Source organism: Macrobrachium nipponense, chromosome 26 (assembly GCF_015104395.2).
Source record: "Macrobrachium nipponense isolate FS-2020 chromosome 26, ASM1510439v2, whole genome shotgun sequence".
NCBI classification, from domain to species: domain Eukaryota; kingdom Metazoa; phylum Arthropoda; class Malacostraca; order Decapoda; family Palaemonidae; genus Macrobrachium; species Macrobrachium nipponense.
The window spans coordinates 64,412,608-64,426,791 of NC_087215.1; the positions used below are offsets into that span (position 1 = coordinate 64,412,608).

Here is a 14,184-nt window from a genome sequence, read left to right on the forward strand (position 1 = left end):
ACTCAGGTCATTTTCAAGGCCGTCGTAATCCTTGACGTGATCGATTTTTCCAGCCCCCAGAATACTAAGTAGCGTTAATCTGGGTTGCGTTGATCTGTAAGGCTGTAATCGCATTAATATCGTACCCTTGGCAGGCAAAGCCACCTGATATTTAATCGCCAAAGTCCGCGAGGAGGGAAAATAAAACAAGATAAAAATGAATTTTCTCGTCAAAAGCTCGGTTCATACATATTTCATCCATCAGGCGGCACACCAGACGAGGAAAGTCTCCGGAGAATATCGTGTGTATCGCCTCTCCGCCTTTTATGGCATAGCTGAAAATGTAGCAGCTTATGTTTGTGTGTGTGAAATACGTGCGAAAGGCCTTGATGATTTCCACCCAGTGAGAGTCAAGTTATCGGCATTTCTCTTTTCTCTCTCTCTCTCCCTCTCTATTTTCTTTTTCGTCCTGCTTGTGATGTTGCTCTTTTTCACTTTTTTTTTTTTAAATGTCCGGCAGCTCTGTAGATTATGTTCACCTTGATACGTCACACACGAATGCCATCTCTTTTGACATTCCGCGACTGATGGTCGTGTGATTTTGAATTTATCCTTTTTTAAAAATTTTTATTTGCTTATTTATTCATTTATCCTCCTGTATTCTTAATCTAATTAACCTCCTTAATATTTCTTTTCTTTGCCATAAGGTCTTTCTTTCTTACGGAGGCCTCCTCGTCAAGTTAATAGTCTTTTTAGCTCGCTCCACAATGTTCCGTACGTATTTTTAAAAATAATGCCAGATAATTATTATAAGGTCGCATCCCTTCACCTTTATTCTTTTTATGTTGCGATAAAAAGCAACATCTGTTAGTAACCTGCGGGGGAAGATAAAGAAGAAATTTCGAGGCATAACGCTGCCTTGCGTTAAGGATGAAGGCTGAAGCCACAACAAGTAAATTGTTGTGTAACACAATGCACTCGTTAGCCAGATATTGAAGGAGCGGCAGAGAACACGCCCCTTTCTCTCTCTCTCTCTCTCTCTCTCTCTCTCTCTCTCTCTCTCTTCTCTTCTCTCTCTCCTTCCTCTATCTGCACTTCCGTAAACCTGTCCGTACTATGCCTTACCTTGATGGAAAGGGGAAAGCACGCACTGTGCATGGATATCGTAATAAATCGTGTTTGTCTTTATAGAAAACATGCAATTTATGTTCTCGAAATGATATTGATAACAAAAGTATTAACCTGTACCGACTATCAAGACTATAAAGATTGGAACTGCATGCGTTTACGTTCGTTAAACTCCTCGTAAAGTGTGCGAATAAAAAAAAAGATAGAACATCGGTGTAATGTCCACGAGGTCGCTGAGGGTCATGACTCATAATTAAATATTCCGAACCCAGTTTGACCGCCTTTGCAATGGCTGAAAGTCAATCGAGTTAGCGAGATGTGAAATGTGGAGCTCTGTTTCCGTAGACTTTATTGGCCGCTTTGTGAGTTTTGTATAAAAAATATGATTAATTATTATTATTATTATTATTATTATTATTATTATTATTATTATTATTATTATTATTATTATTATTAAATGGAGAAACAAATCCACAGTTATGTAAATGTACATATATTTAAGTTTACGTATATTTACATAACTGTGGATTTGTTTTCTCCTATTATTATTATTATTATTATTATTATTATTATTATTATTATTATTATTATTATTATTATTATTATTATTATTATTCGACTGAGTGGTATTTATGGTGTGGGGTTCCGGGTTGCATCCTGCCTCCTTAGGAGTCGATCACTTTTCTCACTTTGTGCGCTGTGCCTAATAGCACGCTCATCTGCATGAGTCCTGGAGCGACTTCAGCATCTAGTCTTTCCAGGTTTGTTTTCATATTATTATTATTATTATTATTATTATTATTATTATTATTATTATTATTATTATTATTATTATTATTATTATTATTGTGTCTATGAAACATGTAGTCTCTCGTACGTAAAAAAAAAACCTTAAAGAACATGAGACTTGTGCATTAATGCTCTGGGGTCACCAACCATAACAAGAAGCATTACATGTATCCCCCTAACGTAGCTAATACTAAATGTAAACCGAATATGTTCAGCAACTGAATATGTCGCCCAATAACTGGTGGATGCTGCGTCTTCATCTCCCCGTATTGTTGGATATTATGTGTCTGTGTTCCGGGATTACTCTATTGCGAATAGATTCAGCGTTCATCTTTCTGAATCACGATTGTAAACTGAGTCTTAAATGATTGGATTAATTGATATATTACTGACCTTGCGTTTTAACAAAATTTTATATGTAGTATATAAAACTGAATATTTAAGACTAAGTATACAGAAGTAATTATTATTATTATTATTGATTGGGAAAGTAAATCCACAGTAGTATGTCTGTTTGATTTTGTTATTTAAGATATATAATGCAGAAAGCTTCCGATGACCTGCACAGTCCTCCTCCTCCTCCTCCTCCTCCTCCTCCTCCTCCTCCATATTATTATTATTATTATTATTATTATTATTATTATTATTATTATTATTATTATTATTATTATTATTATTATTATTATTATTATTATTATTATTATTATTATTCAGTAGATGAAAAATGTTCCTATGGAACTGACTTGAAGTTCAAGCCTCCAAAGAATATTAACGTGTTCATTACGAACACCAAATTCTTTGGAAGCTTGAATTTCAAGTCTGAGGTACCTGTGGGCTTGAATAATAATAATAATAATAATAATAATAATAATAATAATAATAATAATAATAATAATAATAATAATAATAATAATAATAATAATAATAATAATAATGATAATAATTACTTCTGTAAACAGTGCTAAATGGTTGGATTATTCATATTACTTTATGGCATGATATGTACTTATCTGTTAAATCTGCTTAAGATTAAGGGTTTTGAGTTCGTCTCCCGAAATGATTGGATGTTAATATTCAAATCCTTCTATGATTGGATGTTAAATATTCAAATCCCTGCATGATTGGACGATCGCTTTTAATCTTCTCGAAATTGCTGGATGATGTACAACCACCTCTTCACGTGAGTGGATGATCTCTCTGTTTATCTTAACAAACAATATATATATTTTTTTGTCCTCCCAAAGTTTTTGTAATGGATTAAATATTCCAGCTCTCGAATTTTCGACGCTAACTTCTTGAGTGAAACTGTTGAAGACCCATAGGCAAAAGGATGTGTGATGATGCTATCGTTTCACTTATACTGATACTTATATGTATGTATGTTAGTATATATATATATATATATATTATATTATATTATATAGTGTTATATCAAATATATGTATATATATATATATATATATATATATTATACATATATATATATATACTATATTAATATATTATATATAGATATATATATATATATATATATATCATATATATATATATATATGTATATATATGTATATATAGTATATCGTATATATATATATATATATATAATATATATTATATATATATATATATATATATAATATGGTGTGTATGTTTATATGTAAAGTTAATGTCTAGACTTCAGTATGTACTGAATATTGCTAGTTTATTAAAATGGCTTATGTGACCGTAGGGCAATGAAAGTTGAAAAGTTAATTCCCTGGTGATACAGCTTAGTATTTCCGTAAAACCCTCACTCATTTCGAAATGCAAATTCATATTTCCAGAGCAGAAAGGCGACATACTCTGCGGTGAAATACAAAAGTCGTTTTGATTTTGTGACTTGATTTTTCGTCCACCTGAGCTGCAGGGAATTAGGTTGACTAAAGCTGAATTAGCGTAGGATTACCAGTGGATTTTTTTTGTTTGTATTACACAACAGTAGTTCTTTTCGCTAGATGGGAGAAGGATGACATTCTGTTATTTCACGCTCAGTTTTACGTCGAATTTCACGTTGATTTGTTTTTGTTTTGTTCAATTTGATGTTCAGTGTCCTTTAGTAGGTCGTTTTTAGCAGGTTTTTTTTTTTATAGTTTTGTTGATTACATCTGTCTATTAGCTCTTGGGGTAGTGATCACTTGAGACCACAGCCTGAGATGTGTAATGGCGTAGCCTCCTGTTGATGGATGCTGTGGTTATTCCAGTGTACACTAGCTTCGTGGGATGTGAATTACTCTCTGGCAACTGAATTGATTGATAAAACTCGGCCCTGTAGGGGGTTAGTGCCGTCAGTGCACCTCATGCAGTGCACTGTAGGCATTACCTGAGGTTCTTTGTAGCGTGCCTTCGTCCCCTAGCTGCAACCCCTTTCGTTCGTTTTACTGTATCTTCTTTCATATTCTCTTTCTTCCATCTTACTTTCCACCTCCCAACAACTGTACCTTCTTCCATATTCTTTTTTTTTTCCATCTTACTTTCCACCCTCTACTAACAATTGATTCGTAGTGCAACTCTTTGAGGGTTTTCTCCTGTCACGCCTTTCAAACCTTTTCCTGTCAATTTCCGTTTTAGCGCTGAAAGACCTCATAGGTCCCAGTTCTTGGCCTTTGGCCTAAATGCTATGTTCAATTCAGATAACACTCGATGTCGTCCTTTGCTTTCCATCGGAGGCTTCGCTGTTTTTATTGTGAGGGAGTTTTTATTATGAGGGAGTTTTTATTAGTTGATAGATAAGACACGAGAACAAGGTTAACTGATCGATGGAGGAATCTTTTATCTATTTTGTTTTTGTTATGGCTCGGCTCTTCGTGAAACTGTTTCCGTCTTTTTCGTTCATGTTTGCATCTTGAGTCCACAAACCACTCCTATATATTTAACCGTTTCTCTGCTGGGAAGGTTGTCGCGTAAACAGACTTCCTGTCAAAGATGTTGTCAAGAAAATGGGCGTTTTTTATATTGCCTTGAGAACCGATGTTTTGTCAAAGCTGTGTTCGTGAAAATCGACCTTTTTTGATGTTGTCGCCAACACCGACGTTTTGTTAAAAGATGTTGTCCTGAAAATCGACGTTTTTGATATTGTCATGAAAACTGGAATTTTGTTAGAAATTTGTACTTGAAAATCGACGTTTTTGATGTTGTCATGAAAACCGACATTTTGTTAGAAATTTTGACTTGAAACTCGACGTTTTTGATGTTGTTACGAAAACCGACATTTTGTTAGATAATTTGATTTGAAAATCGACGTTTTTGATGTTGTCACGAAAACCGACATTTTGTTAGATAATTTGATTTGAAAATCGACGTTTTTGATGTTGTCATGAAAACCGACATTTTGTTAGAAAATTTGACTTGAAAATCGACGTTTTTCACGTCGCGAAAACCGACACTTTGTTAGAAATTTTGACTTGAAAATCGACGTTTTTGATGTTGTCATGAAAACCGACATTTTGTTAGATAATTTGATTTGAAAATCGACTTTTTTGATGTTGTCATGAAAACCGACATTTTGTTAGAAAATTTGACTTGAAAACCGACGTTTTTCACGTCGCGAAAACCGACACTTTGTGAAAAACATTGACCTGAAAATCGACGTTTTTGTTGTTGCCATGAAAACCGATATATTGTTAAAGATGTTGTCCTGAAAATCGCCGTTTTGATGTTGCCATCGCCATAAAAACGGACTTCTTTTTTTTCAAAGTAACTATAACCGCCATTTAATTGAAGACGTTATCATGAAAACCGACATTCCGCTAAACATGTTATCATCCAAACTGACGCGGCGTATTCTTGCAGCGTAACGAACACCATCCAGTTCACGGTCTGGTCTGCATCTCTCCAGGTGGTGCAGTGGGTAATGGCTTCCCTGGCAATGGCTGCAATGCTCTGCAGACGCGACCAAATCATCCGCCCATTGCACTCGTTAGTCGTCCTATCATCGCTTGATTTGCGTAGGATGTTTTGGTCCTAAGGGCACGGTGCGAGTAGGGAGGCAAGGTAAGTGTTGTTTAGGCATGGCGGGTGTATCGTTAAAGTAGCCTCTTGATTCTCTTGAATGCGAGTATCGTCGATGGTTCGTAGTGTTGACGTCATACTCGTTACAAACAATTATATGTTTGTGTATAGATACGCTCACCCTCGTAAGTCCTCATCAGTATCCCTTAAAAAGACTTCATAGTTTAAAGAAAACTGCGTATATATATATATATATATATATATATCCTATCTATATATATATATATATATATATAGAATATATATATATATATATATATATATATAAGCGAATACACAGGAAAATGGTATTCGCTTATTTATGAAGTCACGTGCATCTACTGTGATTTTTTAAGCATATATTATATATATATATATATATATATATATATATATATATATATATATATATATATAAATATATATACGTAGTATATATATATATATATATATATATATATATTATATATATATGTTTGTGTGTGTGTGTGTGTGTGTGCGCTCATATATGCGTGTATGTTAAGGTGTAAAGGTGTAATAGCCATGATTTCCTATTTTTCTTCTTGAATGCTCAGCCGTGACCAGTGTAACTATTATATGAGAAGATGTGATTATAAACAATTGGGTTTCATATAATATATTATATATATATATATATATATAATATATATATAGTATATATATATGTATGTATTGTTGATAACAATTGTGTTTCTATATATATATATATATATATATATATAGATAAGTATTTATATGATATATATATGTATATGTATATGTATATATGTGTAAATATATATATTTTATATACTATATAGATATATTTATATATAATATGTGGTGTGGATGTGTTTATATATATATATATATCTATATATATAGAATATATGTATGTATGTATATGTATATATATGTATATATATATATATATATATATATATATATATATATATAGTGTGTGTGTGTGTGTGTGTGTGTGTGTGTGTGTGTGTACTATCACACCATTCTAGGAACCAAGTTAATTTCAGTACGAGATGACCCCAGTCTCACTTTTCCTGTAGGCATTGGACTTCATTCCCAGAAGTTAACTCACTGTGCAATCATTATATGTCGAAAACAGGAATCACTCCCTCCTTCAACCCCCTCTCCCGTCGAGGAAAAAAAAAGTATTTCCCTTGCTGTTCGAGATAAAAACCAATCCTTCCTCTTAGGAAGTTTATAGCTTGCATATACCTATAACCTTGCTGTTGGGCTGAACACAAAACCTTCAAGTCTTGATATATATATATATATAATATCTAGATATATATATATATATAGATATATATATTTTACCACATATTATATATATATATATATAATATCTATATAGTATATACCATTAATAATAATATATATACAATAATATATATCTATATATCATATAATATATATATACACTATATATATATATATATATATATATATATATATATAATATATATGGATATATATATATATATATATATATATATACACTATATATATGTGTGTGTGTGTGTGTAGTGTGTGTCTGTGTGTTTATGTGTATAACGTATACATGCATTAAGCTACAAATGTCCTTTAATATCCAATTTGCGTGACCTCGGAATTAATATATTTTCATATATGTTAACCGTAGGGGAATTGTTTAGTTGATAATAATTTCGTCCTCTCGTGGATTCGAACCAGCGCACAGAGGAGAAATCAGGACTTCAAATGATGTTACCTCACTTGTTGGCCGAGTCGGTAATGCCACTGAAGTCCTGATTTCTCTTTGTGCGTTGGTTCGAATCCAATAGAGGACGAAATTATTATCAACTAAAAAATTCCCCTTCGGTTAACATATATGAACATATATTAATTCCGAGGTAGAGCGAATTGGATATTAAAGGACATTTGTAGCTTAATGCACGTACATAAATCAAGGTGATGTGATAAATATTCATATATAACATATTTATATATATAATATATGTATATTAGATATATATTAATATATATATATATTATATATATATATATATGATATATAGATAATATATATATATATATAATTATATATATTTAATGACATGCACTGCATTCAGCATGAATGTGGGTCACTAAGACACATCCTTGAGTAGCATTTCATCAGAAAAAAAACAAATAGCAGCAGCAGGTTTGAAAATGGCAGATGCAGGTACGGTAATGAAGGCTGAATCTCTGACGAACTCATTAGCAAAGCCGTTGTCTAAGGCATTACACTACTCATTAAAAGAACTAAAAGTAGTGGGAATCTTTCGGGAAAAAAACCTCATATTTCTGTACTCACTTTCCTCCCAGAAGTGTACTGCTGAAAGCAAAGACAGACAGACATTTAGCAATGCGTGGCAGTCTTTCTTATAGAATTAAAAAAAGAACAGAGGTTCACGACACCAAATAATTCAGGAGAGAGAGAGAGAAAGAGAGAGAGAGAGTCAATAGATTTTCATTTCAGCAAATGAGAAGTCGGCCAAGTGATTAATCATTGCATACTTAATTAAGCATATGAGAAAACGGCGGAAAGATTTAAGAAAAAAAAAGAAAAAAGAAACTCGGGGCTGGAAAAATGATCAAAATTCTCTCTAAATGAAATTTAAAAGTTCGTTAAGTTCCGCGTTGGACGAGTGGTTTGCGTGCTCGCCTACCGATTTGGTAGCCCGAGTTCGAGCTCCGCTCTGCCAACGTGGAATCAGACGAATTGATTTGTGGTTCGAATCCCACAATAAGATGTCAGGCTACGTTGCTAAGTAACCAGTTGGTTCCTAGCCACGTAAAAAAATATCTAATCCCTCGGGCCAGCCCTGGGAGAGCTGTTCATCAGCTCAGTGGTCTGGTGAAACTAAGGTATACTTAATGATTTCGTTTATCTTATGTTTATGAAAATCTTCCGATTTCTTCAAGGATACATTTGCCGCTTCCTTAAGACATTGAACCCCAATTTTTTAATTCCCGGCCACAATCATTCAAACCCAGTAGGGGGGGGGGGGATAGTGCCATTAGTGCACCTAACGGGTTGCACTGTAGGCATTCCTAAAGGTTCTTTGCAGCGCCCCTTTGACCCATAGCTGCAACCCCTTTCGTTCCTTTTATTGTACCTCCATTCATATTATCTTTCTCCCATCTTGCAATCCTTCCCTTCCTATAATTATTTCATAGCGCAACGGCGAGGTGTTCCTCCTGTTACGCCTCCTCTCAATTTCCCTGTCACCGCTGAATGACCTCATAGGTCTCAGTGCTTGGCCTTTGGCCTTCACTTTCTATTCCATTCCATTATCATTCAGAATACAATACCTGGGTAAAACGTTCGTTCTGCGAATGAAGTGACATTTAAACCTAACTTCATAACATGGAAGCCATGTTGCCGTTTCTTTTCGGTTGATTTACTCGCTGTATCTCGTCAGGTCTTTCCAGTTTTGGTCAGATGTTACGTAAGTCGACGTTGGCATGTACTAGGTATGCGGAACTTCAATTCCACATAGTGCTTCAAATTAAATGTTTGTCGTTCCTCACTCATGCGGAATATTCGTCTACCTGTTTTGCCTTGGGAATGCAATTACTCGCTGACATTGAAATTCCAATTTAAGTACCAGTTTTACTGGCCCATCTGTCTGTGCATGGAAGTGGACGAAAATTCATGTAAGAGTCTGTGAATCGCTTCTTTATTTACGGAACCTACCATCTACCGAAAATAGTCTTTTCAACAGTTTTTTCCCCCTGACGTTAAAAAAAAACAAAACAAAAACTATCGTCTGAAAAGTGATGTTCCCCAAGTAGAGGAAATCTGCTACACGACCGAGATCAGGGTGGTATTTTTCAATATGGCCCTCCAGGTAATCCTCTTTACCGAAGGATCTCCACTTCTAGTGAGAGAGAGAGAGAGAGAGAGAGAGAGAGAGAGAGAGAGAGAGAGAGAGAGAGACTAGGTGTCCATTTCGTTGTTGGAGATACGGATATGACTCGGATTTTCTGATGCACTTCTCTAATTGAACTCTTGCGAGAGAGAGATTGGCGGACGGGAGGGGAAAGAAAGCATAGGAAATAAGGAAAGGGAGAGTGAGAGAAAGAGAAAATGAACCGAACGAAGGGGAGAGAGAGAGAGAAAGAGGCGGACGGAAGGGAAAAGAGAAAGCATAGGAAATAAGGAAAGAGAGAGTGAGAGAAAGAGAAAATGAACCAAACGAAGGGAAGGAGAGAGAAAGAGAGAGGGACGATAAAACATTCATTCGACTTAAAAATTCACATCCCTTCCATGGTGTGGCTTCCTGTGTTAAAACGTCATTATCTCCCATTTTCTTTAAGCAAGAGGAAGAACGTCACAATGTGGTTGGTTGGGGGCTGGGGGTTGTGGCAGGGGAGGCTATCGATAGGGCGATCGTAGGGGGGAGGGGCGTGTTGGGGGGGGGGGGGGAGGAACTCTGTCAGTGACGGAGACGGCAAAGCCACAGTCTTCTTGTGCAGGCTGCACGTAATCAATGGTTGCCATGGTTACGAGGACGCCGCTCAGCGGGAACTCTGAGAGACTACACCATAGTATTACCTGTTGCAACACCTGTTGCTTCCTCTCTAGTAGAATTATCAACGCGTTAAAACGGATTCAGTAGCCCTTTTTACTTCCGCCCTTCCCTAAAAACTAAAATACCCTTCAGGTCTGAAGGGATGATGTGCTTATGTCTAAAAATAATTTGTTGTTCCACGCTCTTATGTCCTCATTATATGCACTTCCATAGAAAGTATGCAGGGTGTCCATAAAGTCCCAGTACCATTAAAATAAATAAAAACTTGTAATGGTACTGAGACTTTATGGACACACACACACACACATGCACACGCACTTACCTATCCTCCCGCCAATCTGTCAGTCAGCGTAGCACTAACTATTGATGACAAACCGACACATCCCACCAGGTATACAACTATGGCACGGGGAAGCACTACAGCATACAGTGATCTTATTGATTTTCCCGGCTGGCGACCGACCTTGAACTATATTCACTTCTCCGTTTTCTGTTTCGAGCGAAACGAAACCTGTTACACAATTCTTACGAAATTTCATTTTGAAGTTACGCGTTCCTTAGAAAATCGCCTGCGGGTTTGCTCCTGCGTGCATATGGGTACTTTTTCCGATTGCGGGGGTGTCCACGGTGTGGGGGGGAAAGAGTTGGAAAATGAGGTCGTAATGTCTTTTGGATGCCCTTTTCCTACAGTCTGTGGCGTAAATGAGGTCACGCAAGGACGTTTTGAGTCCCGCATGCAGGTAGTGAAGCTGTTCAAGGATCATTCCCGTCGTTCTTTGAACGCGTATTATTAAGATCGGGACTGCTTACTACGCGGGTTATTTTCCTTTTGAGTAATATTCTTCAATTCTGATAACGTGCGAGGGCACAATTCGATTTCTTAACACTGTACCTCCGTTCATATTCCTCTTCCTCTCCATTTGACTGTCCACTCTCTCTGCAAGTGCAGCAGCGAGGTTTTCCTTCTGTGACTACTTTAAAACCTTTACTGTCAGTTGAATGACCTCTTAGATCCCAGCGCTTGGCCTTTGGCCCTAAATTCATATTCCATTCTATACGGTATTCACAGAAAAACTAAAGTAATTTATCCTGAGGAACATCATCAAAGATATATATATCTATTACACTTTATTCCTTTCCTACGATTTGTTACTTTATTCCAGCGTTTGAATATCCTGACTGGGACTAAGATACCATTTTCCAAAAACTGGGAGGAAACTAGGCTGAACAAGACGAAATTGGCCTTGGGAGATTGAATTGCACCAAGACGCCTTTGAGTCCTGTGCGAGGTAACAAGAGGGACTGGCCCCTCTTTTATCTTGGTCCCAGGCTACGAGGTACCTCGAGATGTCGTCCCAGGTTATGGGGTATATACCTCAGGATCTCGTCCCAGGTTATGAGGTACCTCGGGATCTCGTCCCAGGTTATGAGGTACCTCGGGATCTCGTCCCAGGTTATGAGGTACCTCGGGATCTCGTCCCAGGTTATGAGGTACCTCGGGATCTCGTTTCAGGTTACGAGGTACCTCGAGATCTCCAGGTTAGGAGGTACCTCGGAATCTCGTCCCAGGTTATGAGGTACCTCTCTCGTCCCAGCTTACGAGGTACCTCGAGATCTCGTCTCAGGGTATGAGGTATATACCTCGGGATCTCGTCCCAGGTTATGAGATACCTTGAGATCTCGTCCCAGGCTACGGGGTACCTCGAGATGTCGTCCCAGGTTATGAGGTATATACCTCAGGATCTCATCCCAGGTTATGAGGTACCTCGGGATCTCGTCTCAGCTTAGGAGGTACCTTGAAATCTCCAGGTTAGGAGGTACCTCGGGATCTCGTCCCAGGTTATGAGGTACCTCTATCGTCCCAGCTTACGAGGTACCTCGAGATCTCGTCTCAGGGTATGAGGTATATACCTCGAGATCTCGTCCCAGCTTACGAGGTCCTTTGAGATCTCTCGTCCAGGTTACGAGGTACCTCGAGATCTCGTCCCAGGTTACGAGGTACCAGGTAGGTTACGCAGGATGCTCGCTGTCTTATATTCGAATTTTGCCGAGTTAACCTTCCTTTGTACTGAATTGTCCAGGTTCTGTGCAGTGCTTTTAAAAGACCCGTCATTTTTAAAGGTATGGTGTGGTTACGTTTAAAAGGTCTTACGTCCTCATAATTATGCACTTCTATATACAGTATATATTCGCATATATATGTTTATATATAATATTTATATATATATGCATATTGTCGTACAGCTGGAGGAAGGAATGAAAGGAGTTGACCAAGCGCTTTCGTGTATTTTTCACACCTCCTCAGGGTCAAGTGATACAAAAAATTCATTATTTGTTACAAAGACACCTCTGTGGCAGCAATACATAAACATAAAAACTATCGAACTACTATTTAAACACTAACTGTCTAAAAATGTTATTTACAAGTAGTTCATATGCATATGTGTGTGTGTGTGGTTCTTTTTGTTTTTGTTGATGATGAGCTGGCCTTATGCCAGCGCTTTCTCTTGCTTTTGCAGCAGCCTTTGGGACATCGGCCCATTTATTTAGAGAGCTCTTGTGTCTTTAGACAAACAGTTTCTCAGTTTAATTCAATTCTTTCTTTTTTTTTTATTCGAGCTTGAGCTATAGAACATTACATTATGTTGCCTGTTACATTGTCCTTTGCTCTTTAAAGATTACCTAACCGGATTTAGACTTGACGTGGGGTTGGGGGGGACAGAATTAACGTCATACTGAATAATTGTTGGAGTTGATTAATCGCTTCATTTGATGGTACCTAACTGGCTTCGCAGTGAAAGGACGACCACCCTATTGAGTATATCATGGTGAATAACAAGTATTAAAAACCCAATGTTCATTTGATACTAAAGTTAAATCCTCAAGTTCCTTTCATATTGATGTCAGGGTCTTTGTTAGACACGTGAAGGTGTTTGTTTTCATATGGCTTTCTCGTCTCGCCGATATTGTCTGGGTACAAGAAGTTGCCTGAGGCCTCCAGAGATATTTATAGCGAAGGGTCTCCAGGACCTGAAAATCCACCTGGTATTGTACAGGATTTTTATTTAAGTGGTTTTATATTATTACTATGAATACCCTGCAGTCAGTTAACGCTTTCTCAATGACATACAAATATGCTGTGATATTTTTGTTAACATAAATACACTTACCAAAGCGCAAACCTCCACCAAGCCGTGAAATGCCCCTTGTAAACAAAAGTCTAAACTTGAAGCTGGGTTTTGATCAGTGATTTAGATAACTTCGTGTGTTCTCAAATATTTATTAATTTATTACTGAGTGAAGGTACTTGCATGCTCGTTAATTTTGTTTATATGCGGGAAAATCGCGCGAATATCCGAGATCTGGAGTGTGTCATTGGTCTCAGACCTTGAAAAATCAAACCTGGTGATTTTGAATATCAAGTGAAAACAGTTGGCATATCTGTGCGTGAATAGGATACCAGGAAGATGTCGCTGGCTATGTGGTACTTAATATGTCACAAATCCCAGTCATTTTATGATGGTAAGATGGTTACATGGGCATCATATCTGTCAAGTTTTGTGGAAAAAAAAGAAGTTAAGTATATCTTAGTTTTACCAGACCACTGAGCTGATTAACAGCTCTCCTAGGGCTGGCCCGAAGGATTAGATATTTTTACGTGGCTAGGAACCAATTGGTCACCTAGCAACGGGACCTACAGCTT

At 36.9% G+C, this 14,184-nt stretch overlaps 1 protein-coding gene across 5 annotated transcripts in view; it reads right to left on the minus strand.

Annotated features, from left to right (window-relative positions):
* LOC135200342 (synaptotagmin-10-like) overlaps positions 1 to 14,184 on the minus strand; it is a 118,635-nt gene that overhangs the window by 36,605 nt on the left and 67,846 nt on the right. For 2 of the 5 annotated variants that reach the window (XM_064228915.1, XM_064228917.1), the window contains exon 3: positions 8,258 to 8,278. The exons of 2 other annotated variants lie outside the window; for them this stretch is intronic. In XM_064228915.1, coding sequence (XP_064084985.1) covers positions 8,258 to 8,278 — 21 coding nt within the window. The remainder of the gene's footprint in view (positions 1 to 8,257; positions 8,279 to 14,184) is intronic. One more of the 5 variants, XM_064228918.1, reaches the window with a different exon arrangement.